Consider the following 25828-nt stretch of genomic DNA (forward strand, 5'->3'; position numbering starts at 1 on the left):
TAAACCAGCCCGAGCTCCCCTTCTTGGATCCCATCCCATGCCTTGATGAGAGTCACAGAATCGGAGACTCCCAGGCTGAGCAAGGACCTAGCCTGGCCTCCAGGAAGCCTGCCCTGGACCATGGGCTACACCCATAGAGGTGGCATCTACATTTTAAAGTAGGATCACCAAATAACTGCTTCAAATTATTGTGTCTTATGCCCTCTAGGTTCCCCCAGAATCGAACTGGCATTCCTCTTGTTGCAACTTTAGTTCAGTCCCTTGTTGGTAGCGTGTAGGGAGAACCATGTCCGCTCTTCCTGCATGGCATATAAGCTGAGAGCTTTGAACCCGTGCAAGGGTAGGGCTCCTGGCCACAATCCCTCTCCATCCCAGGCCTCTGCCCTCTCTGGGGTCTCCTGCTTTCCGGTGCCACTGACATTCCTCATTAGCAGGGGTCAGCCCTCAAGGCCTGCCAAGCTATATTCTCCACCCAACCCGGTTCCCACCCAGGGAGGCTGGGGTTGCTCTGGGTCGGGGGTGAACTCCATTTCCGGACCCCTGGCCCGCCCAGTTGCAGCTGCAAAAGGCATTAAGCTTTTTTTTGGAGAAAGAATGGGCTTGGGTTGATGATGATGACAGCTGGGGAACGTTCCTGAGCTCAGCCTGGCCCTATCTTGCTTTCCTTCCTTGGCCCCTGCTCACCTCTGCCCAATTTCTAGGCCATTGCTTGTGTAGAGGTGGGCCTCACCTTTGCCCCTTGACCTTGACCAGACCTGGGCAATCAGCTGGTTTCCAGCCACCCTGTGTGGGAGCAGTTTGTGGGTTCAATGCTGGACTTGGTGCTGGGGTAGGTGGTAGGGGTGGGGAAGAGGGCTTCAGGGGAAGCGGAAGAGAGGGGCTTCACCCTGGGGTCCATCTGGGTGGGAGAGCAGTGGTCCTCAAGTGAGCAGATCTGAGTCTAGGCCTGACTCCATCCCTAGCCTCTGGAGGAGTCCCGCTTGAGTCCCTTCTCTCGCTGGGCCTCAGTGCCCTCACCTGTAAATGAAGGGCTGAAGAGGTGCAGGGGTGGGGGGGGTCTGTGAGTCCATCTCCCCGGGGCCTCCACTGGGCGTCCCCCAGTCCCAACGCTGTGGAACTTCACCTTGGATTGACCTTGCTTCCCTCCCCGCCCCGCCCCCACCTCTGGCAGTCGCTGGCAGGAAGTCCTGCTGATTAGGGCCCTAATCACCGGCTGAGACTCCCAGAAATGGCAGAGCTGGTTGAGCGAGAGGGGCCGCCAAGCCAGGAAGGGGGGGCTGGCATGGGGACAAGCCTCCACCCAGGGATATGAGCTGGGGTTTGGGCTATGATTTGGGGGTGGCAGAGATGGGCCGGCCCCAGGGGTGGGCTCCTTGGGTCTGGGGCGGTGCTGGTGGACCCACTGTGGACGCGGTGCGGCAGCAGCTGAGTCCCGCAGGGCACATGGGACCGCTGGATTGTTCACTTTAAAAGCCTTTGAGGGCATCCACCCTGTGCCAGTCAAGGTGCTGGGTATGAGGCAGGAAAGACCGGGAGACACAATCTAGTGGGGAGACGAGGGGAGTATACAGAGTGTTGCTGCAAAACGCAGCGGGAACGTCAAGCAGGAGGCAGCTCACGTGAGCTGGCAGAGTGGAGGAAGCTTTGGAGAAGAGGTGCCGTTTGAGATGGATTTTGAAGTTTGGGAAGGAGTTTTGCCGGGAGGAAAAGGGGCAAAGATTTCTTCAGGCACAGGGGAAGGCATGCGCAGAGGCCCAGTGGCATGCAGGTAAGGAGCAGTAACCAGCGTGGGTCTCCCTCCCAGCTCTGCTACATGCGTCTGAGCCTTAGTGTCTGCATCTGTAAAATGGGGTTCATATTTCCAACCTTGTAGTGCTAGTGTGGATATGAAATGAGATGTTATTTGTAAAGTTCTCAGCCCGGTGCCTGGCATGGAGCAAACTCACAGTATATGGAGGCTTAAAATGGCATGTGTGGGAAAGGATGGCTTTGGGGAGAGCCCGAAAGTGTTGCTTGGGGCCCAAGACGGGGGTGGGGGATATTCTGAGTCAGGTTAAAGAATGGAGCGGCAGGGGATTTTAATATAGGGAAGACATGATGAGACTGTGATTTAGGAAAGGCAATTGGGCCACTGTGATGGCTGTACTGGGCAGGGGAGTCCTAGGGACAGGCCTCAAGCCAGGGCCTGAGTTCCTGGAATCCTATGTTCAAATTCCTCAGCCCTGGGGCTGGAAAATCCTCTCCCAAGTCAGTTCATCTCCCTGATCCCTCTGGGCTTCCTTCCAGCATACCGTCCTCCCCTCCTGGATTGGGAGGCCAAGGAGGCCCTGAAATCTCCTTCCTGGGAGAACTTTCAGGCCAGGAGAGAGCCATCCTTGGCAAGTCTTCACACGCAACCCTGGGATGGATGAACTGCAGCAGGCAGGAGTGAGGGTAGACTGTAGGCAGCTTACATATCTAAGGCACCGAGAGGATCCTTTTGGAGGCCTCCTTTACCATCTGGCCTGGAACACAGTAGCCCCTCACTGTTTGTTGAATGAATGAATGAATGAATGAATGAATGAACAGCAGTGTTCCCTGGTTAGGGTGGAGGAGCCTGTTTGCTCAGAGACAGCCATGCCCAGCCTGGCTCTATATGGCCTGGTGAGTGCAGAGAGTGGCTGCCTGTCCAGAGTTAGATGGGATGTTGAGTGTCTCAAAGGCCAGGTGCCTGGCATGTCCCAGATGTTCAGGGACTGTGTGTTGATGAAGGAGAGGGAATTTCAGCAGCATTTATTTCCTATAGCAATGACCTCTCATGAGGCAGCGTGATGTGGGCCTCAACTTCACAGACTCTGCATCCACATGGTCTGCGTGTGAATCCTGACCCCACCTCTTGCAGGCTATGTGACCATGAACAACTTACCTGACCTGCCAGTGCTTCCCTTTGCTCACCTGTAAAATGCAGGAAACAAATAGAACGGGGTCTGGCACGCAGGCTGTTCTGCATAAACCTTGGTGATTGTCATTGCTGTTTTTGTTATTGTTATTACTATTACTGGTGCAGTGGGAGAGAATGGGGCTGATGCAGGGGTTTCTTGGCTGGGATAGTACAACTGCCCAGAGTGGGAGGGGAGAGCACAAGAGATAGATGAGGCTCCTATGGAGGCTTAGAAGGAATTCAGTGGCTCACAAACTGCTTCCACCACCACACATGTGGCTGCCTCTGCTGTGGCCGGCTGAGCTGAGCCAAGCGTGGGAGCGGAGGCAGTGGTCAGGCCTGGATTCCAGGCTAGAGCCTTGGGAGAGCAGGGGCGAGCCAGGGTGAGGGGTGGGGGCTGGGGGAGGAGAGGTGATTGGAGAGGAGGCCAGGACTCTCCCAAGTTCCCAGCTGGGACCCTAAGAATTCCTCCCATCATCTCCTGCCAGAGGGCCTGGCCCTTGAGCTCCAGAGCCTCCAGAGGGCCTGCAGTCCATCTCCCTGCCTCCTGGGCAGATTGCTCTGAGTAGGTGGCCTGGAGTCCAGTGCCCTTCACTGTTGGAAAGTGATTCCTCCCCAGTAACCACTGTCTGACTGCAACTCCTTCCTCCCCCTCCTCACCTTGCCTTCAGATCTCCTGTCTTCAGTGTTGCTTTGCAACAGGAGTGTGAGAGAGTCAACTTCAGGGGCCTGCTCTGACTTGGGGCAGAGAGAGAGGTCTGTGTAGTGCCGCAGAAGGACCCATGGCAGGGGTGTCAGGTGGCCTGCTAGTCCCTCTTGGCACTGTGAAACTTTAGGCAAATTGCTTCCACTTTTGGGGCTTTGGTTTCCTCAATTGCGAAATGAGAAGTTCGAGTTAGGGGCGTTCTGTTTTTTCAGCAGTGCTGAAATTCTGCAAGTCCACGCATCTTTCTGAACAGAGAGGCTCCTAGTTTTGGGGCCTTTGGCAGAGCTGTCCAGCGTGGAGGTGGGATCCTGTTGGCTCTTCAGGCATCTGCTGGGATGCCAACTGAAATGCTGGGGAGGTCCTTCCAGCACTGGAATTGGAACGTTCTTTGCCCAGTGACCGCTCCTCCAGGCAGCTTGGTTTCTCGGAACAGAGCAGAGGGCAACAGCTGTCAGGGTTGGGCTGGCCAGAATCTCCCGTCTCTGTCCCAGTGACTCAGGTGGGGATACAGTTGGCAGGATTGGAGCCAATGAAGCGAGGGAGGGGACTGGGGAAGATCTGCTGCCCCCTTGGCCACCCAAAGGGAACAGAGTGGGAGGAAGTGATGTGATGGGGACGTGGGTGCAGAGGCAAAGTGAGTAACAGTTGTGAGTAATGGCTCAGTGTCTCCACTGGGTAGGTGGCTCCCAGACTGCACAGAGCTGTCTGGGGCTCCGGAAATTCTCCCCGAAGGCCCAGCCACTGAATCACAGCAGCCTGAGTTCCTCCCTCCCTGTGCTTCTTAGGAGCTGGGGGTCCCGGCCAGCAGGGTGCCACACCTTGTCCCCTCTGCCTCTCTCTGCTTCTCTGGATCAGCCCCTCCCATCACCTATGCCTTCATACTCCCTTGGCCCCATCGCTACTCTGTCTTGTCTTCTAAGCATCCAGGTGACTTGCCTTGCCTCAAGGAGTGTAGAATTTGCAGTCTGAGTTTGAGTCCCAGCTCAACCACGCATTGCTGTGTGACCTTGGCCAACACATTTCTCTGCTGTAAGGTTCAGTAGCCTCATATGTAAGGTTCAGTAGCCTCATATGTAAGGTTCAGTAGCCTCATATGTGAAAAGAGGCTACTGCTTGTTGAATCTCTTGTTGGAAGGATTAAATGGGATAACCTGTCTGAAGTACATGTTCCTTGTATGTGTTCAAATAATATGGTTGTCCTAAGCCCTAAACTCTGTTTTGTCCCTTTTTACCACCTCTATTCCTAAAATTCCAGCTTCCTGTGTTTCCACCCCATAATGTTCAGGCTGCATATCCTCCTATCTACTCCACCCTGTTGTTTGTGCACCTGCTCTTCCATTTCTGACACCTCCCACCCAGCTTCTGCCGGTGTGCCTTATCCCTTCACCTGCTGTTCCAGAAGGATGGGCGGGGCTCAGATGGGACAGGCAAGTGTGAGGGGAATTTGCTGCTTGCCTCGGCTGCGGTGGGCACTTTGAAAGGAGCTCAGAGGTCTGGGTGTGCTTCAGAGGCCCTGGGCTGCTCTTGTACCCCCCATCTCTGCTGGCTCATGCTCCCCCTGCCCCAGTCTGTACGTAGGGGCTCTTTTCCCTTCTGGCTTCCTGGAATCAGCTGTGCTTGGGGCCATGCAGAGTGCCCCTGCCAGTGGATGTGTTGGTGGTGCTGATGTGTTTCTGTTTGCATGGCTCTGCTTGGGGTGGGGCCCAAGCACCAGGGGGTGACTTTGCATCTGGGTCTGGCAGTGGTCAGGCGTGTGCACTGTGTGTGCCTTGGGCTGTTTTGAGCTGTATGTGTGTATGCAGGGCTGCAGTGTCTGGGTCACCGGGTCTTTAGCTGATGCCAGCTTTGTTTTCTGTCCGTTTAAAATCTCTCAGTGTTTTCCGAGCCACAGAGAGCCAGGTCTTCTTCTGCCCCTTCATTTGCCCTCCTCCTTCCCCTCCAGACCTGGTTTCAGATACGTGTATCTCTGAGGTCTGCCTGGGAGCAAGGAAGCATTACCAGGGGTGGATATGCGTCAAATGGAGCCAAACAATGCTGGTGACAGCCAGGCCTACTCTGGCCTTCAGTGCTGGCTGTGCGTCAAGTCTCTGCTGCCTGATAATTGGAAGTGAGAGGGGGCTTCCTGCCACTCGGCCCCAGATGGATTTCAAGGAGCAACAGAGAGCGGGGCTGCTCTGCCCTCGGGACTTTCTGCTTCCGGGGCCTCCTGGTGCAGCCTTGTCCATCAGAGCAGATGGGGTTGCAGAACACCAGGCCCTGATGTGCACTAATTGTGTAGAACAATTGCACTGCCTCCTGTCGCTGCCATCTAGGGGCTAGGAGTTTTCCACCTGAGTGAATTTTCAGATAACTGAAGCTTATGCGTGGAAGAATTCAGAGCTCAGGAAAAACAGTGGATTTTTTTGATGGAAAGTTCTCGCATCGTACAGTATCCCACTCTTTCTTTGACTTTGACAATAGATGGGATCTTAAAAATCAGCTCCTTCCTCTCCCTCTATTGTTTCTCAGTTTCTTCTGTAAAATGGGGATAGGAATAGGACCTGTTTCACAGGGGTGAGGTGAGGATTAAGTGCTTTGGGACGCATAAGATGCTTAGAACTGAGCCCGGTGCATAGAATTTACTGGTCTGTAAATGAGGATGTTGAGCTGCAGAGAATACCATTAATCACCTCCAGGCTAACACAGAAGGGAACTAACATCTCCTAAGCATATTCCAGACATTTTTACTTATGCCACCTAAGTCAACTTTATTGAGTACTTCCAGTCACTCTGCAAAGAGGATCTCACCCCCATTTTACAGAGGGGCAGACTGAGACTCAGGGAGGTTAAATAAGATCTCGATAGCTAGTCTGTAGCAAAACTGGCATTTGAGCCCATGCCTGACTCCCAGTCCAGGTATTTTTCTATCCCTCCTCTTACCCTGTAGTTGGAAACTCCTGGCTTCTTAGTGTGTTCACGAATCTGGAAATGAAGACCCGCAGACAGAAGGAGTTACGATCTCATAGAGCTGAATCTGCTCCCAGGTACCAGGTTTGGGCTTAGTGCAAAGCTGTCTGGAGTCAGGCGATGAGAAAAAATGACCTCTGTGGACGTCCAGGGAACATAAGGCCATAGACCAGCTTTGAGAATGTGGGATTTTTTCCCTAAATAATATGTGGTTGGGTTGCTTTCCCCCCTGTTCCTCCCTTTGGCCAGCCTTAAACTCTTAAAAGAAGACATAGGTAGACATCAGAAAGGATTTCCTGATTGTCCACCACATAGGGCTGTGATACAGGCAGCGTAGGGAACCCGAAGAGTCAAAAATTTAAGGCACTTCTTCAAATCTGAGATGTCTTTTTTAAAAAAACATTTTAACATTTCCGAAATTGGAATGCACCTTAGGATCGATGTGTACAATTCCAGGGGCCTTTCCCCCTCCTCAAAAACTGTTATTCAGTTGATGATGCTACATACAATTAACAGCATCCTTGAAATTAGGAAACCGGGAGGTGAATACCTGTGGTTTGCAAGTAACTGCACAGGTGTTGAAAGGGGAGAGGTCTGTACACCCTTGTCCTGGCTGGCAAACAGACGATGGCCTAGCTTCAGAAGACAGGGGTTGATGTCTGTGTGGGTCCCTGATGTCTGTGCGGGTTTGAGTGTGGCCCCAGACCCAGAATTCTCTATTTTGGGCCTGACTTAGCCCCACACAGTCTACTCTCACACGTCTCCGTGGTGGTTGGCATGGTCCTCAGCACTGCCTGAGACCTTTGGCTCCTTGGGTTTTCCCATTGCTCTTAGATTTTTTTCCCATGCACCCTTCCTGCCTTACTGTTCTAGCACAGCTAAGGTCAAAGACTTTTGTCCCTTCAAGTTCCCATCTAGAAACAGAAACCCTTGGTGGAAAGTGAGGGGGTGGGGTGGGCAGCCTCCCTCTGGGTGGAAAAACAGATGGACTTGAATCCCAGTGAAATCCTAGCCCTCTTCATACCTCCATTATAGCATTACTGGGGCTGTTTTATAATTCTCTGTTTACATGCCTGTCTCCCCCACCGGGCCACAAGTTTCCCATCTGGGCGGGGCCATCCTCATTCATCTGTCTCCAGAGCTGGGAGCCTGGCATGGAGGGGCACTCAGTGGGCATTGTTGCGTGAACACGTGGTCTCACTCCCCATGCCTGTCACCTCCTTTCACACGAGTCCCACTAGAACCACGACCACAGACCACAGCCCTTTCCTTGAGCAGCTCTTCTAGGAACTTCCTAGAAGCTCTGTTCTCTGTGCTGCCGGCCCTGTCCCCCAGCCTCCCTGCTTCAGAATAGGCCGGGGAGAAGGGATGGGGTTTTCCTGCTGTTTGGGTTGCTGGAGAAGGCAACTCTGAAGCCTGCATTCCATATTGCCTGTTCACACCTCCTCTTCTAGCATGGCGGCTGGCTTACCCCCAGTCCTCCAGCAGCGTGCCTCAGCAGCTCCGACTGCCCCACTTTCCTGCCCCTCCATCTTCTTATGTTTCTGGGAGCCGCCCTATAACCTCTCTCCTCTGCTCCCTGCCCAGCTCAGAGCCTCTTCCAGGCTGGACTCTCGGGCTCCAGCCCCACCCCTCACCCATGCCTTCTCACTGGCTCTGGGGGCATGAGGCCACTCCAGGGCCCTGGACATTGGCCTCAGCCTGGCCCTCTAGGTCATGTGCAGTGTGGCATTAGCTGCTTCTCTGACCACCTTTCTCCATTTGGCCAAGTGTGCCCTGGGCACAGCTAACTGGTCTCTTTGTGTTCTCTGACCCCTGGCATCTCTCCTCCCTACCCACCTCAAAGGCCATGTTCTCCATGAAACTTTCTGTGATTCCCGACTGGGCAAGGTGGTGTGGTCCTGGGCAGATATGAGACTTTGGACACAACCACTGCAGAACTTGGTTCAATATCCATTATTTACTGGTTGTGTAACCTTAGGCTGAGAATACAACCTCTTAGTGCCTCATTTCCTCATCTGTAAAATGGGCTGATAGCCCCTAGCTCAGAGTGCACCATATTGAATGAAAGCGGACCCAAACGTGGTTTTCTCTGGCCAGAGCAAGGGCTTTGAGGTGGAGAGGTGAGAAATGGGCGTGGAGAGGGAGGCACAGCCAAGTCCCGAAGGGCCTGATGGCCATATTAGGACATTTGGACTTTCTCCCGTGAGCTGAGAGCGATGCAAGGACTTTAGGCAGAGAAGTGACACTGCTGGATGTGCATTTTAGAAATAGCTCCCTGGCTGCCAAGTGGAGAATGGGCTGGAGGGGACAAGGCTGAGGGCAGGGAGACCAGCGTTGAAGGCTGTTGCAATCATCTCTATGATTAATAGGACCTGGGAAGGGGTGTCTGTGGCTCAGAGAGGTATTTAGGAGGAGGAATTGCCTAGGCTTGGTGGAAGGGAGGGGAAAGAATGAAGGAGGATACTCGGGCTTCTGGCTTGAACAACTTTGGTGGCCAGGGTGGGTGGGGGGTGCAGGGCTGAGGGAGGGGTGATGGGTGGAGCTGGGGGTGGTGGCTGGGGTTGTCAGTGCCATGCAGGAAGGCCAGGACGTGGCCGAGTGTGGGCAGGATCGTGAATCCAGGATGCTGACGGGTCATGCCCTGGGCCCCTCCGTGCCCTCTGACCCCTGCTGGTGCTTCCCTGTGGCCCTGCCTGGCCTGGCCTTTTGTCCTGGCTATTGCGGGGACCCTCTCACCCAGTCCCGGCAGGCTTGTGCTCTCTCGTGCTCCCTGGGTCTGGCACACAGCAGGTACTCAGTGCAGCTTTGCTGAGCCCCACGTCTCTGGCCCCCCTGCTCATCAGCACATGCTCCTAAGAAGTCCAGCCTAGTGTGCAGCCTCACCTCTCCCAGCTTCCCTGATTCGGGGTGTGGGTGAGTGTGGCCCCTGAGCCGAGGCCCTTGAGATCCCTGCTTGGGTTGTCTGGAGGCAAATCTTCAGAGAAGACTCCCTGCATTCACCTGGGGTGGGTCCATCTGAATGCCATGGTGTCGTGCCTTCATCCAGTCTGGCTTGGGAGGGGCTAGCTTCAGTGGGTGGGAGGCCCATGGGTCCCACAGCATGACCTGCTGGTCCCCCTGAGTTCCCCTTGCTGTTGTCAGCTTCTGACTGAAGCTGCCCGGAGCTCCACATTCCACAGGCTCCTGAAGGGCCAGGCACACCTGCTCTTCCCTGCCTCGTTCAGGTGTGGTTGTTGAGTGGCCTTTATGTGGGCCTGACAGCTGCTCTGTGTGTGGGTGTGGTTAGAGGTGGGGAGGTTCTTGTCTGAAGAGGATCTCCGCTGTCTGGAGAGCCCATCTCGAGTGACTTGCAGGATAGGGAGCCTAGTGATGGGCTGGGGGGTCAATGAGTGGGGCCAGGAAAGAGGATCCTGAGACAAGAAGAGGAAATGGAGGAGGAAGCAGTGGGCAGCTGCAGCTTTGGGGACAGGTTGATGGGGCCAGTGATCTAAGAGGAGCTTGGCTCAGGAGGATTTGGGAAGGGGTGGGGCCTGGGGCCTTGGGGACAGGGCTGAGCCAGCCCTCTGGGACTCTTCTATGTCCTCTCTGTTGCAGGTTCTGGGTCCCAGCCTGTTCTGGGTTTGGGGAAATGGCCAGGCCCGCTCCCTGTCCCCACTGTCTTTGGAGGGACACTCAGGGCTTGGGCGTGTGTGCCCTGGCTTGGTGTCGCTGGAAACAGGCCCCTTCTTGCCTCCAGGAACTTGATGCGCTTCATTTCCTGGTCCAAACAGAACTCTATATAAGGGAAGGAAACAGCCTAGCAGGCCGGGGAGACTGAAGAGGCTGGAGCAAGCCCTGGTGAAGGCCAGCGGCCCGGTGGGGAGGGCACAGGCCTGGGGAGGAAATGGGCCACGGCAGTGGCCACCTTCTCTCCAGGATCCCTCCTTCTGAGGGCCTGAGGCTCAGCCTGGGAGGCCAGTGTCTTTGAGCTGTGCTGGGATCCTTGAGACCTCTGGCCCTTCCAGGTAAGCCTGGTAATCTTGTCCCCACGCCCTCCCTCCATGGCCCTGGCATTCTTGCAGCTCCTTGTCTGTTGAGCATCCTCAAATCCTGAAGGAGGCCTGCCTCCCTCCTGGCTGCCAGGCCAACAACTGGCCCTCTCCCCTGGGCCTCCCAGCTTGCCTTACCGGGTTGGAGGGGTTGTCTGGGGCCTTCCTGAGTTCCAGTGGACTCATGGTGTGAGCCCTGTCCACAGACTGGGGGGGTCACCTGCCTATTTCCTCATCACAGGCATGGAGACTGGGGCCTTCTGGGATCATTGTCTGGATTTTTCTGGACCCCTCTGGTATCGTCTCAGAGGCCAGGGCTCAGAAGCTGCCTGCCTCCTGGCCACAGGTTCCTGGGACAGGGCCCAGAGGGTGAACTGCAGGCAGAGCTGTGGGCATGCCAGGTCTGCTCTAAGAGTGGGTAGTGGCACCCTCCCGTGCTCTGGGTGAGGAAGAGAAGTCAAGGGTGGGGATGGGGGTCACTGCAAATGTGTGTTTTGTTGGGGTGGAGATGAGGGCCCCTGGGTTTCAGGGTGCCTGATGGCCTCTTGTCTATGGGTTATAGGGTCCTCTTCTCCCCCACTTTCTCCTTCTCCTTGTTGTTATTAGTGATGTGACTGTACATCCTTGCTTGCCTTAAACTTCCCACCCGTCACCTCCCCCAGATCCTACTCCTGGACATTTTTATCTGGAGCATAATTTCAACCTGGTCCTTCTCCTACTCAAGTGCCTTCAGTGGCTCCCCAGTGCCAATGGCTAAAATTGAACTCTTTCACTGGGCATTCAAGGTTGCCCATGGTCAAGCCTAGAAAGACAGTTATGTCATCCTTCTTCTCTTCATCCCTTCCAATGCCTGCTTCAATGCCCCTCTTCCTTTCCTTCACCCATCCTGTGTCCCAGCCAAAGAGGGTTTCTAGTGGTTCTTTCAACACACCAAACATTCCCGCCTCCGTGCCTTTTTTATGTGTTATTCCTACCCCCAAATGTCCTTTCCCCATCTCCACCTTTCAAAACTGTATCCACTCACCAAGTGAGCATCAGACTCTGAGACAGGCATGGGGACTTCTCAATGGAAATGATCCATGTGCTGCCTCCTCTCGGAGCTTTCAAGGGTAGTGGGTGAGACACACAGTGGACAAACAGAAGCAATGCATCCTCCATGCCAGGCTCAGTTGCCCTTGCTTCATGGAGCCTGCCTGGATCCCCTGACTTCTCTCTGTGATCCCGCAGCCCTGGCACCTCTGCCACAGCATGGGCCCTGTCCCACTGTAGAGGCAGCATGACAGGTGGGGCTAGGCAGGTGTTTGAGTCCGGCAGACCCAGGTGACAGCCCTGATACCGTCCTTTGGAAGCTGCGCCGTCTCGGGTCTGGCAGAATGGTTGAGAGGACTGCCTGAGACCCTGGAGGATGGGGATGCTGATGCCTGCCTCGTGAGTGGTTGTGAGGAGTGAAGGATGCATACACAAAAGCTCGGAACAGTGCCTGGTGTGCAGAGATCTTAGCAACGAACACTTCTGTTTCCGCCACAGTGACTACCACTAGTTATTCCACTTGGGGCAAATTGCTTAACTTCTCCAAGCCCATTTACCTGAAAAACTTGTCAAGAAGATCACAAAAAATAAGACATGTAAAACACCCAGCTCAGAGACACACAGTGGGTACTCTACAAACCCCAGTTTCCTTCCCTCTCATGTGCCTTTTGGGGCAGGGATGTGAGGTAGGTGTCAGCAACCCAGGTGTCCATGGATGGATGAATGGAAAAACACGAGGTGGTGTAATCTGTACAATGGAACAGTATTCAGCCTTAAAAAGAAGGAAGTTCTCATACATGCTACAACCTGAATGACTCTTGAAAATATGATGCTAAGGGTATTAGTCTGCTTGGGCTGCCATAACAAAATACCATACACCGGGTGACTTAAACGATAGAAATGAATTTTCTTATGGTTCTGGAGGCTGGAATCCAGAGGCTGAGATCAAGGTATCAGCAGGGTTGGTTTCTCCTGAGACCTCTCTTCTTGGCTTGGAGATGCCACCTTCTCCCTGTGCCTTCACACGGTCTTCCCTGGTATATTTCTGTGCCCTCGTTTCCTCCACTTATAAGGACACCAGTCAAATTGGATTAGGGTCTCATTTTAACTTAGTTACCTCATTAAAGACCCTGTCTCCAAATACAGTCACATTCTGAGGTTGCCGAGGGTTAGGACTTTGATACATGAAGGAGGACATAGAATTCAGCTTCTAATACTAAGTAAAATAAGTCAGATATCAAAGGGCAAATATTATATGATTACTCTTACAGGAAGTACCTAGAATAGGCAAATTCATAAAGAAAGAGAGTAGGTTAGAGGTTACCAGGGGTTTGGGGGAGGGGAAATGAGTGCTAATGGGTGTAAGGATGTTTGGGATGATGAAAAGGTTCTAGAAATGGATAATGGTAATGGTTGTACATTACCGTGAATGTTCTTAATGCCACCGAATATATTTAGAAATAGTTAAAATAGTAAAGGTTATGTTATGTGCATTTTACCACAGTAAAGAAAAAGGGACTAGCAGGAGATGGTTGAGGGGGGACCCCTTTTCCACTCAGTCTTATATGAAATGCTGAATTCCCAGATGCACATGGGTCTTGTTTAAGCTGGGGGCAAGGCTGTCCTCTTCAGTCTCAGGGGCCAGGTGAATGTGAATGTGTGTGGGGGGCCCCTTTGGAGGGCTAGGCAAGCTTAGGAGTTTGGGATTTTACATAACTAAGGCTGAGATGTTGGCTCTTTCTTGGGGGCCTGGGGATGGGAGTGTCACCCAGTTGGGGCCCTGGTCCTGCCACTTGCAGGGTTGGGAGGTGAGAGGGGCAGTGCTAGGCAGATGCCTGGGTTTTCTCTTGATCTGCAAAGAGCAGTGCCTGGAGTCCACAGACCAAGATTCCACCTGCAGATGACCTCCTCCCAGTGGGAGCCGAGCATAGAATCCTGAATGTCATAATCCCAAATGGTAAAATCCCAAAAATATAATTTTGGAAAAAATAACAAAAATTCTTTAAATGATGTTTATTTACATTTTTAAAAGGGGGTTTGAGAAACATGTAAAAACACGACAGAACATTTCATAGGCCATTTTACACAATAAAATAGGCAATAATAACACTTATATTTTTGCAAGCATAAACACTCAGGTGTTTAATGATAGTCACATTGGTATAACAGTTATGAGCAGATGAACTGTATTCATAAAGAAATAAGCAAAAGGAAAATATATAAGCACATATTGCTGTGGTTGGTAATTGTGTACCCCCAGCTGTATAACTGCAGTCACCTGAAATACCATGATGGACAACCTAAGTCTTGTGATGAGACTAATCAAAAACCTCAATGGGTTACCACTGCATAACCACTGCAGCAGACACCCAAAGGGCCAAGATCTCAAGAAATTTTACCTTTCACAAATGCAGATGTAGTGGGATTATGATCTAAACTCCTTCCCAGCTGATTAACCTGAGCAAACATCGTGACCTTGTGGAGCTTCTGTTTCTCCACATGTGAAATGGGAGCAATATTGCTGACTCTGTGGGCTTGGAGGGTCTCAGAGAGATCAGGTGTATGATAAAATTAGCCCCAGTGCCTGGCGCCTAGTAGGTACTTAACAAATAGCAGCGATTGTTACCACAAGTGACCCCAGGTGCCTCCCTGGCACCTGAAAGTGATTCAGGCCTCGAATCACTTTCATTCCTTCAACAGACATTTAGTGTGTACCTACTGTGTGCTGGCTCTGTGCTGGACTAGTTTGATGGATAAGATGTGCTTCCTGCCCTCATGACACTTGTTTTCTAGAGGGGGAAACAGATTATAGACAAGGAAGCACACACACCTATAATTACAAATTGTAATAAGGTCTGTGAAGGAAGAGATATGAGTGTGGGAGAGAGAATATTGTGTGGGTGTGTGCGTGTGTGAAAGAGAGAGAAACATAACGGAATTAGGGAGGGTCTCTGGGGTGGTGACATTTAAGCCAAAGCTAGAAGGACAGGAAGGACACAGCTCTGCAGACAGCTGGAGGAAGAGCGTTCCAGGCAGAGGGAACTGCATACGCACAGGCTCCGAGGAAGAACAGAACTAGGTGTCGGAGGGATTGAGAGGAACCCATCCCTGTGTGTGGCTTCAGGTCCCGGATAAGGGGGCCGAGCATAGAACGAAGAGGGAGAGGACAGCAGAGCCTGGGTCATGCAGGAAGCTCCCTGCCTGGGCTGGCTGCTCTCTAGTGCTTTTAGGCCCTTGTGTCCTGGGGGTGTCTCCGCGGGTGTGCCCTGTTGTTGCCATTGTGCTCAGGGACCTCTGAAGTTGAGAAAATACTAGTGGGTGTGGGGGCTGACGAGTGCCAGGCATCAGCCCTGGTCTGGGAGGCTACCATGCTCACCTTCCAGCTGCACCCCCGGGGCTCCACCTCGCAGCCTCCAGAGCCAGACTGCTTTGCTGCAGTGCTGGGCAAATTGTTAACCTTTCTATGCCTTAGTTTCTTCACCTGTGAAGCGGGGATAATAGCATCCAATGAGAGCAAAGGGCTTGGTACAGTAATTAAGCTTCGGTTAGTGTGAGCAAAGGGCTGAGTGTAGACATAGCGCACTCACTCCATGAGCATTGTTCCTGTGACTGTGGATGGCTCTGTGGACATGTGTGTTTCTAGCACAGAGGACAAGAGCATGTCTCCAGACCCGGACCCCGACTTTGCATTGTGCCTCCTGTTGTCCAACTCATTAGCCTCTGTGTACCTCAGTCTTCTCATCCACAAAATGGGGATAATAATGATTACGCTCAGCATTGTTACGATAATTAAATGAGTTAATTAATGCAAACTGCTGAGAACAGTGCCTGGCACAGAGCAAGGGTGATGGGAGTTTATTTGCTGCTGTGATTTTTATTGCTATGTTATTCAGAGTGAAAAGATTGAGCAGGACACCCTGTCAGTTCCAAATCTCTAAATGAGATCCACTGGGAGAAGGGGGCTTACCTGAGGCTGACTTTCTGGGTCTGAGCCCTGGAATCCTGCACTGACAGCTCTGGGAGGTGAGCCTATGGCAGGGCTGGCACCAAGACCCCCTATAGCCACCCTCAGAGTCTGCCGCTCTGCAGAGGGAGGCTTCCTTACCTGGGCCCCCTGGGGACTCCAGGACTGTGGGGCCACAGGGCATGGGCCACAGAGTGGCAGGGGGCCCTGGCTCTCCCTGGCACATTCTGGACTCCTGAGAGGGTGGCCAGGGGCCAGGGTGCCGGAGGGAAGGCGAGAGCCTTTTAAGGAAACATTTCTCTGCTTAAAAAAAAAGAGAGAGACAAGAAACATTGAAACACACAACAAAGTCAGTGGGCTGGCCGGCCAGCGGGCCTGGAATGCATGACTGTGGGCGGAGGATGGAAGACGCCGTGGGGGGTGGCAGGCCACGAGGGGGCACCCAGGCATCAGGCCCTCGGGCTGGGGCTTGACAGCTCCCCTGCAGGGCCAGGTTCTTAGGGGGTGCCTCTGCCTCTGGAGGCCAGGGAAGGGACCTGCGGTCAGGATACCTGGGCCCCCTCCTGTCCACTGCCTGAGAGTAGGTCTGGGAGGGAGACCGTCCTGTTCGTCTCAGAGAACACCTGTCTCTTCTGTTCCTAGTTCAAAATGTAGCCATAACCCCCTCCCTCCCTTTTCCAATCCCTAACTTCTAAATGGAGAGCAGAAACACACCTCTTGGGAGGGAGGGGACTGGTGGAGGCTGGGGCCCTGGCAGCGGCAGGCATCAGCCCGTCCTCTGTCAGCTTGGCCTGGCTCGCGGTCCCTGCCCAACTCAAGCTCAGAAGAAAGAACACAGCAAGGGTGCTGTCCTGGGAACTGTACTCTCTCCCCCAGGACTGAGGGACCCATGGTGACAGAGTGGGTTGGGGGAAGGCACCCTGGGGCCCTGGCCCATGACCTTGAAACCTCCCAGTCCCCAGAGCAGCGTTTGGTGCTATGCTTGGCAGGGACAGCAGTGTCCCCTGTAGCTGAGACCTGGTCTCGTAGGCAGGGCAAGCAGAGAGCCCTGCAGGCCACAGCCAGCTCTGGGGAACTCCCCTTCCCTCCCAGTCTGTTACCCTGGCACCCTCTCCCCCAGCCCTGGGTTCTGTCCCTCAGAGGCCTCTTCTAAAACAATCACTCATAGCCCCATGCTGGTGTAGATTAAGGACGCTGGGCTTCTGGGGGCAGTTCTGTTCCCCCTGTGTCTCCTCATTCTCCCGAAATTCTCACGAGTGATAAGCTTCCCTTCACATCTCATCTTGGGACTTAGACGCCTGGGTTCAAATCTCGGCCACTTATCAGCTGTGTGACCTTGGGCAATTTAACCTCTCCATGACTTGTGCACCGCAACTGAGGAAATAACAATAGTAACCCATCTTACTGGGTGGTTGCAAGGATTAAAGGTGTTAACAGAGATAAAGCATTTATAATCATGCCTGTCATCTAGTACACACTCAATAGTATTGGGTATTATTTTTGTCGGTTCTGTTTGGCCCCCTGTGATTCTCCCACTAGTCCTAGAATTCTGTGGAGCAAAGGGGAATAAATGCTAGGACTCCATTTGGGCCTGTTTGCTAGAGAATGAGTTGGGCAGGGAGTCTGTAGCCTGACTATGTCAAGAACCCAGGAATGCCAACTCCCAGCCAACTTTGCCCCTTCCAGAGCTTGGAGCACACTGCCCCACAGGTGCTGTCCTTGTCTGGGCTGGTGTGTCAAGCCTGGGGAATCCCTGGGCTAGTGGGATGACAGCATGCAGTCAGCTGGAGGGAGGGCTCAGCTAGGGTGCCCAATGCCCAGTCAGCACCAGCTGGGGCTGGGCTGAGGGCTCTTGCTGCTACCATTCCACCGGGCTGGTGGGTGGGGAGGGGTTGCCCCCTGTCTGGGGGAGGCAGCTACCCCCTCTTTGGACATCCATGGCTTGTTCCCAGATAGCCTCATGCCCGAGGGAGAGTCTCCCACTTTGTGCCCACTGTGGGCCCCTTGCCTGGTGTTCAGGTCAGGAATTGGAGCCAAGGTGGAGGACTGAGCTCCAAGAAAAACGTGTCCTGGCTAGAAAAAAGGAGCACATTCAGTCTCTGATAATGCCCCTGCTAATTGTCAGGGTAATAGCTCGGCTGCCAGGCCTGGCCAGGAAAATGTTATCTCAGGGAAGGGAGCAATGGAGCCTTCCCTCCCTCCCCTCTACTCTCCTCCTCCCTCTGGCTCCCTCCCCTCTACTCTCCTCTTCCCGGCTGCCTTCCTCCCGTCTACTCTCCCCCTCTCCCTTCTTCCCTCTGTCTGGAGGTTCAAGTTGCCATCTCCTTCTCTGGATCAGAGAGGAAGATGAGGATCATGAAACTTGTGAAGATCACAGCTCACTCACAGAGGGTGCTTCTGCCTCTCCAAGCCTTCCACATGTATTAGCCGCACTCATGGCTTTCTTCGGAAGGGCTGGTGGGTCGCTTTACCACCCACTTCCTGCATGCTCTGGGAAACTGCCAGAGCTGGTAGGAGTCTTCTGCAGCACTGAACTTTGGGGGAGATCCCTTAGCAATGGGGAGAACCAAGGAGGTGACTCTCCCTTTTCTGATGATGGTCCTAATCACAGTTTTTAAAAATGCAAAATGAATTTTACCACATTGTAGAAATTTCAGGACATAGAGAAAAAAAAAAAATCCTTCTTCTTATTACCTGAAGCCTCTGTTATTGAAATGCCGGTGCAGTGACCTCCAGTCTCCCAGCATCTGCATATTTGTCTCAGAATTTTAATTGTTACACTCATTTCATTTTTGCCTTCTGCGGCCCCTGCTCCCTTTTCCAGGTGTTATTGCTGGAGTATTTTTTCTATGTTGCTCCATAGTCTGCTGAAGAACGCTCAACCCGGAAGGAGTCAGCCTGTGTGAGGGAATGGGGCGGGGGGAGGCATGTGGTGACCTCAGGAGGTGCTGGCTGTTTCTGGAGACAAGAGATGCTCACCTGCCCTTTCTCTGTTCCTTCCACAGGTGGCTGCCCCCTGTGTTCCTCCATCCAACCATGAGCTGGTGGTGAGTGACGCCCTTCCTTGCCCTGCAAGCCCCGCCTCCCCTCCCTCCGCAGCTCCCAGCTGCAGCTTTCTTTAGACCCAAATATGTTGGTAACTGGGGTGTCGGGCAATTAGGTGGAGGAGGAGGGTCGACCTCCCTGGGCCGAAGCAGGCCTGGGAGGAAATGAGTCATGAGGTCCCTTCTGATGAGATGCAGTGCCTGCTATTTCCAACCTTGAGACTTGCGTCCTTAGAAAAACCCATAAAAGGGCATCTTGTGTGTCTCCAGGCCTGGCCAGGTGCCTGTTGTCCCGGGGCTCAAGGACCAGGGGCTGCCACGCATCTCCTTCTGCCTGCCTGGTGCCAGGTCAGGCACCCTGGGGCTGGAGGTGGGGGATGACCCTCAGAGTCCATTCACCTGGGCAGTTTCACCCCACAGGCGACCTCTGTTCTGCCTCTAAGCCCCTTGGCTTGACTTTGCTTTTCTGCTCCCTTTCCATTTACCCCACTTCTTTTCCCCTCACCCCCAAATCAGGCTTGCACCATAGCCCGGACTGGGGCAGGATCCCTGTGAGTTGTGAGCTGTAGAGAGGGTCCTGCTCCACCCTGATGCCAGCTGGGCTGATTTGGCACACTGGGCAGTCTTCCTTCCTGCCTCTCACCACCTTCTCACCCTTCAGAGGTCTTCTTCCTCCCCACCGTGGCCCTGGAGGCAGACAAGGCTCTGGGGGCTGCTGGGGAAGGGAGGGGGCTGCCCGCATGCACGTGTGTGCCTGTGTACAGGTGTGGGGGTGTGTCCCAGAAGGGCACCTTGTGAGCACAATTGGATCAGGCTGTGGAGGTGCCTGTGTCGGTACTGATGTTAGCAGGAGCCTGGGGCAGGGCGAGGCTGTTCTGGAGCTCAAGCAGTTGTAGGTACCTCACACACCTCTGTGGTGACTTGCTCAGCCCAGACACTGGGCGCTCAGTCAGGCCGCAGAGTCTCCTTCCTTTCATCAATATCCACTTGCTGTATGACAAGTGGGTGGTCCCATCCTGTTTCTTTCTGGACCTCAATTTTCCTTTCTGTCAGGATGCTCCAAGGGCCCCCTCCATGTTGATGAGTGTACCCTCTCCCTCCCTCCCTCCCTATTCAGGGTGGTGATGGAGTGAAATGAAGTGCACAGAAGTGCTTGGGACTCTGAGTGTCACTGCTCTGCACGTTCCGGCTCAGGCCTTGCTGGGGCTGTTTACCTTCTTTGCAGTGGTCCCTCCTTCCCTGGTCTCACTAGAGCCAGGCTCTCCTGGGCCTCAGTGCTGCCCAGCCCTGCTGCTGCAGATGTGGAGTGTTATTCACACGGAGCCCAGTGGAGGGTCATCTGGCAACAGCGGGGGCTGGGGGTGGACTGCAGTCGGGCTTGGAACTGCCAGCAAGAAATCGCGCTTGGATTGCAGAGGGACACCATGGGAGTCCGAGGAGGGCGGGCGGGGAGGGGCGAGTGTACATTTCTCCTTTTTCCAGCTGAACTCCCACCTTGTGGCTAAGAACAGAATGTTCTTGGCTGCTTTATGAGGCTGGGGGTCCAGGGTTTAGGGACCACCAGGCAGAAGCTAGATGTTTGGTTGCTGGGAGTCTCATGAGCTTTGTTTACATGAAGAGCGGTCAGAGGTTGGGACAAAAGGGAATAGGTTGGCATTCCAGCTGGAGGGACTGCAGTTAGAATCCAGAAGAGACTCATGCCTGAGCAAGGCTGCGTGTCTCTATGATGTGCCCAACCTGTGCAGGGGCTCTGCCCTTCGAGGAGGCTGGATCAGCCGCCTGGTGGTGAAATGGCTATGACACCAGACTGTGCTCCCAGAGGTTCCCCTGCCTGAGTCACAACCTGCCTCCCCAGCAGTAAAGAGCAAGGAAGTTAGACCACCTCCTTCTGCATCCCAGCTCCCCTGCTCCTTGGTGTATGACCCTGACATTGCTAACCTCCCTGGACCTCTGTTTCTCTTCTTCATAATGGGAGTTAGTGATGGTACCTATGCTGTAAGGTTGCCAACAGACCAAAGTAAGCACATTAATCCATTTAATTCACCTGTTTTCAAAGCCCTTCAGTGCTGGCCCATTTCACTGGAGCAAAAGCTCAGGTACTTCCATTGGCCCAAGCAGCCCTACATGACAGGTTTCCTCTTGCTTCAGCTCCTTCTCATTCACCTGTGTCTTGTCATTTTCCTTTCTCACCTCGTCTCCTTCTCAGCGCCTCACTCGCTCTGTTTCAGCCATCTGGCCTTCCTGCTGGTCCTTGAACATACATGATACCTCCAGGCCTTTGCACTTGCTATTTCCCCCTGCCTGGAATGCTCTTCCTGCAAATACCCATAAGGCTTTTCCCCCAGTCTCAAGTTTTGTTTTTTTTTTTGAGACACAGTCTCACTTTGTCGCCCAGGCTGGAGTGCAGTGGTGCGATCTTGGCTCACTGCAACCTCCACTTCCCGGATTCAAGCAATTTTTCCTGCCTCAGCCTCCTGAGTAGCTGGGACTACAGGTGCACAACACCACACTCTGCTAATTTTTGCATTTTTAGTAGAGATGGGGTTTCATTAGGTTGGCCAGGCTGGTCTCAAACTCCTGACCTCATATGATCCTCCTGCCTCGGCCTCTCAAAGTGCTGGGATTACAGGCGTGAGCTACTGCGCCTGGCCGAACCTCAAATCTTTATTCAAGGGTCAGCATTTCCCTTTCCCCAGCACCTAGTCTCCCTTCCATGCTTCCACTGCCCCTCAGCATGCATCGCCCCCGATACACGATGCATTTTACTTATTTGTCTTGTTTAAGGGGCTTTGCCCATGCCAGCGTGTAAACTCCATTACGACAAGGGAGTTTTATCTGTTCTGTTCAGTGTTGTGTCCCCACTGCCTTGCACACGGTAGGTGCTCCATATATGTTTCTTGAATGGCTGGAAGGAAGGCATTCAGCCCGATGTCTGGCAGATTGGGTACTCAGTAAGCAGGACTGCTATGGCTCCTGTTCCCTAGCTGGCGAATGGGTGGGGCTGTCGAGTCCTAAAGGTGGGGGGCCATGGGGGAGGGTGGCAGCTGCCTTCAACTGGAAGCTCTGCTACTGTCCCTGGGGAGTGGGAAAGTGGCCCAGGGGAAACCGGGAGAAAGTTTGGCTTCCCCAAGAGCACTCAGCACCTGTTTCCTCACGGGCGGGCGAGGCAAGTGCTTTGAACAGGTTCACAAGAGGGAGGAAAGGGCGGGTTTGTATTTTTCCTTCCTTTTCCATTTGTTGCCTGCCCTTCAGCCTCAGTAGGCTGCTCTCCAGCCTCCCTGCCCATTCCCTGTCCCTCATGGTGTGTCTGTCCTTCTGTGTGTTGTGTTTTTTCATGTCTCAGTTCAGCTCCAGCTCTCCGTCTGGCCTTCTCACTGATCTTGCTTAAATTCCAACCCCTGGGATTAGGACCCCTCCTCTCAGACATAGAATTTCTGCCCAGCTTCAGGCCCTGCCAGCCAAACACATTTCCCAGCCTGCGCCCGGGCCAGCCAGGGCAAAGTGGCTTAATCTTCAACCATGTTTTCATCTTACTCAACAGATGTTGCCCAAGGCCTTGGGTAGAAGGGACCTAGGGTCACCACCCTCCTGTGGGGCACTGGTGGGGCAGGATGGAGAGGCGAGGGGGCTTGTTTGCCACAGACACTCCTGATCCTTGGAAAGAGCTGAAGCAGCTTTTCTCAACTTCTGAAAAATAAGAGTCAAAGGAATTTTTCAAGGGTGATCGCCAAATGGGTTGGCCACCAAGGTCGGCGGATGTCAGGTCTTCTGTGGGCAGGAGAGCTGGACTGGGGGTGGAATGGTGTGCACATTGCTTCTCCTCGCCCAGGCAGGCCCAGCACAGGGGCTTGGAATGTCACTGTAGAATGACTTGGAGGTCTGTAGGTCGGGGTGGGGGGTCTGGAGGGGAGGAGGTGAATGGGGAATAGAAATTGCCCAGTAGGAAATCATGCTTGGATTGAAGAGGGACACCATGGGAGTCCGAGGAGGCTGGTTTCACTCATAATAGTAATAATAGCAACAGTGAGAGATTAACCCTTTACTGGAACTTCATATCTGCCGAGCTTTGTTCTAAACACTTTACAAAAATAGACTGATTTAGTCTTGATGACAGTGCAATGAGGGAGGTGCTGTGATGATCCCAATGTCACAGATGAAGAACTGAAGCTGAAGGCCACAGAGCTATTAAAAGAGGGAGCTGGGATTCTGACACGGTGGTCTGGCACCAGAGTTCACCCTCCTAAGCACAAATAATGACTGATATCACTGTCACTTGCATAGCCCTTGCCGTTTTCAAAGCCCTTTCCATGACGTGGGACCATTGGGACCCCACAGTGACTTGTGTGGAAGCCTGGCAGGCCCGAGCCCATCCTGGGAAGACAGGAACAAACAATGCATGGAGCAAACTGGGTGCCTTGTTCACGGTCACATAGCTCGCAGTGGCAGGGCTGGGTCAGGAGTGGATTCTTGGTCTGCTTTTCTCCCTAGGCTGCCCTCGGTGCTTACTCCTGATGTAAGTATGCGATGTTGCTGGGTGATGGACTTCTCCTGGGCCCCTCTTTCTAAACAGCTAGCTTCTCTATTTGCCAGTAGGCTTGGGATGTGGGGGAGGGTCTGTCCATCCATGTAACCATCCAGCCATCTTGCCAATACATATCTCTTAAGCACCTACCCCCTGGGCTTAGGACCCCTCAGTGCTAGGCACTGTTCTATGTGCTGGGGCTTCAGGGTTCCTTTCTGCCACAGGTGTCAGTGCTTCTCGAAGACAGATGGGCATGGAGTAGACCTGGAGCCACAGGGTGGAGAGGACTGTAGACGCCATCTCGTCCCATCCTGTTCTTTTGCAGATAAGGAAACAGGCCCTGATCTTCTTAAGTGACTTTCTGAAGGTCTCCCAGTGTCAGATCTGAGGTTAGAAGGCACTGTGCTGCCTCACGGAAGCAGAGAAGGGTGTGATGTCAATTGAAAGCAGAGAAAGAGAGTGGAGCACTCAGCTTCAGTGTGCGGGCTTGCTCCCTCAAGGGTGATGTACAGTCACTTCAGTCAGCCTGAACTCTGACCTGATGCATTTCATCCCAAGGCACTGGGCAGGCCACGGGTGGCCATCCTTGGGAAATCCTGAAAAAATGGCTGATTTTCAAAGGGGATGGGCAAACTCTGAGCATTGCATTCCCAAGAGGATGCTGAGCATGGGGAGGGAGGTTGAAAACCCCAACCTGAGCAACCCCTAGGGCTGCTTAGCCTAGAGAGACAAGACATGGAATGGGTGCAGAATGGGTGTGAGAATATGTTGAAAGGCAAATAAACTCATTTTTCCATTGTTCTGCAAAGTAGAACTTGGTAGGTTAAGGTCATCAGAAAGAGGAGGAAACTCAGTCTCCTCATTTGCCAAAAGGAGTTCAAAGTGCTTCTTAAAGAACAGCATTTAGGCCGGGCATGGTGGCTCACGCCTATAATCCCAGCACTTTGGGATGCTGAGGCAGGTGGATCACGAGTTCAAGAGATCGAGACCATCCTGGCCAACATGGTGAAACCCCATCTCTACTAAAACTACAAAAATTAGCTGGGCGTGGTGGCTCGCACCTGTAGTCATAGCTACTCGGGAGGCTGAGGCAGAGGTTGCAGTGAGCTGAGATCGCACCACTGCACTCCATTCTGGCAACAGAGCGAGACTCCGTCTCAAAACAAAAACAAAAACAAAACAAACAAAAAACACAAAGCATTCTCACTGATGCCTATCAGGTATAAGGCACCATGCTGATGGAAGATCCCCTCCTCAGGGAGCTGCCTGGGTAGAAGTCCTCACGCTCACTGAGGTCCTGCCATTTGACTGGGTTATGAAGTGACAAGATACACAAAGGCCAAGGCATCCCTGAATGTGCTGAACACCTCCCCTGTAACCCCTGCTTTGAAAAGTCCAAGTAGGGTGAAGGGTCCTGACCTTGGGGAACCGTCTGTTCAGTGGGAGAGAGAGAACTACACTATGGAAATAGTGCCTGACTCTGGGGTTTTGACGAGAGGTGGTAGCCTTGGTGTTCAGGGGAGGAAGTGATTTGCTTGATTTGCTCATGCTGTGGTGGTTGGGGAAACCTGCCTTCTGTTCAAGCCTAGTTTAAGTCTGGAACAAATAGAAGAGAGGAGGGAAGGAGGGAGGGTGTTTTGGAAGTTAGCAGGGCTGAAACAGAGAGGGCGTATGACCTGGGTACCAATTGCTGAGTCTGAAAGAGGGCCAGGCAATCTAGTATAAATGTTTTGGGCAAGTCTGTCTTGCTAGGAGGAAGAGAGAACTGGGCAATCTTGTACCACCGGGGCCCAAACAACCCTTGGTGGCCCTGCCTGGGGCTGGTGGTGGGAGCAGTGTGGGTGCAGGAATGGGGGCACGGACGAGCGTGATAGGCCTGGTGGGACTGAGCAGCTGTGACCAGAGGCTGCACGCTGGAGAAGAGAGAGTAAGCAGTGGAGTGGCTGGAGGGAGAAGGGGCCAGATATTGGAGGAGTCCACAAACCACACTGGGGAACTTGAACTTGACGTGCTAAGCACTAAGGGCTATCCTGAGTCCCCGAGTGGGGAAGTGACCCAAAGCAGAGTGTTAGAACTAGGAGTTTGCTGCCAGTTTCAGGGTGGCTTGGCAGGGAGGGACTGTCGGGGAGGGCAGGGCTGGCATAGATGCTCAGTGTGGCTCCAAGGCTATAGGCAAGGGTGGCTGGAGGGGTGTGGAGGAAGGGCATAGGCTTCCAGTGCCTGGTCAAGTCGGGGAGGAAAGCCATAACCAGTGAAGGACATGACAAGAAACAGCACAAAATATTCCAACCTGTGCAAGCTGGCTGCAGTGGGGGTGTCCACCATTGCACAGCCTCAGCCAGGATTTGGGTGTTGGGCCCCTCGAGGTGAATTAGGAGAAGGGGTTGAGGACAGGCGTGATCTGGCCAGATCCTTCCCCTGTGAAGAAATCAGACATAACTTTCCCCTTAATCACATGGAGCCTATTCTTTTTCCTCTGGTGGCCTGGGCCTGCTGGGAGACGATGGGGCCCCTGGAGCAACTGAGCAGATACACTTCAGGGTCGCAGGCTCCACTGCCAGCGTCCTCTGCCAGCCCTGTCTGCTCAGCACTCTTTCTCCAGCCCTTACCCATTGGCTCCCACTTTCTCAAGACTGAGGGAGGGGAGAGCACAGGGCTCTGGGAGG

The 25828-nt window shown here is 53.4% G+C and overlaps 2 protein-coding genes across 12 annotated transcripts in view; one reads left to right on the plus strand and one right to left on the minus strand.

The window, feature by feature from the left end:
• ARPC2 (actin related protein 2/3 complex subunit 2) overlaps positions 1 to 25828 on the minus strand; it is an 870481-nt gene that overhangs the window by 327531 nt on the left and 517122 nt on the right. The gene's annotated exons all lie outside the window — the stretch shown is intronic.
• The window catches only part of TNS1 (tensin 1), a 206767-nt gene that overhangs the window by 66304 nt on the left and 114635 nt on the right, over positions 1 to 25828 (plus strand). For 10 of the 11 annotated variants that reach the window (XM_050751241.1, XM_050751242.1, XM_050751244.1 and 7 more), the window contains one exon: positions 18602 to 18643. In XM_050751241.1, coding sequence (XP_050607198.1) covers positions 18602 to 18643 — 42 coding nt within the window. Of the gene's footprint in view, positions 1 to 1458; positions 1769 to 18601; positions 18644 to 25828 lie in introns of those variants that run through there. The other variant, XM_050751250.1, reaches the window with a different exon arrangement.

This window comes from Macaca thibetana, chromosome 12 (genome assembly GCF_024542745.1).
Source record: "Macaca thibetana thibetana isolate TM-01 chromosome 12, ASM2454274v1, whole genome shotgun sequence".
NCBI lineage: Eukaryota > Metazoa > Chordata > Mammalia > Primates > Cercopithecidae > Macaca > Macaca thibetana.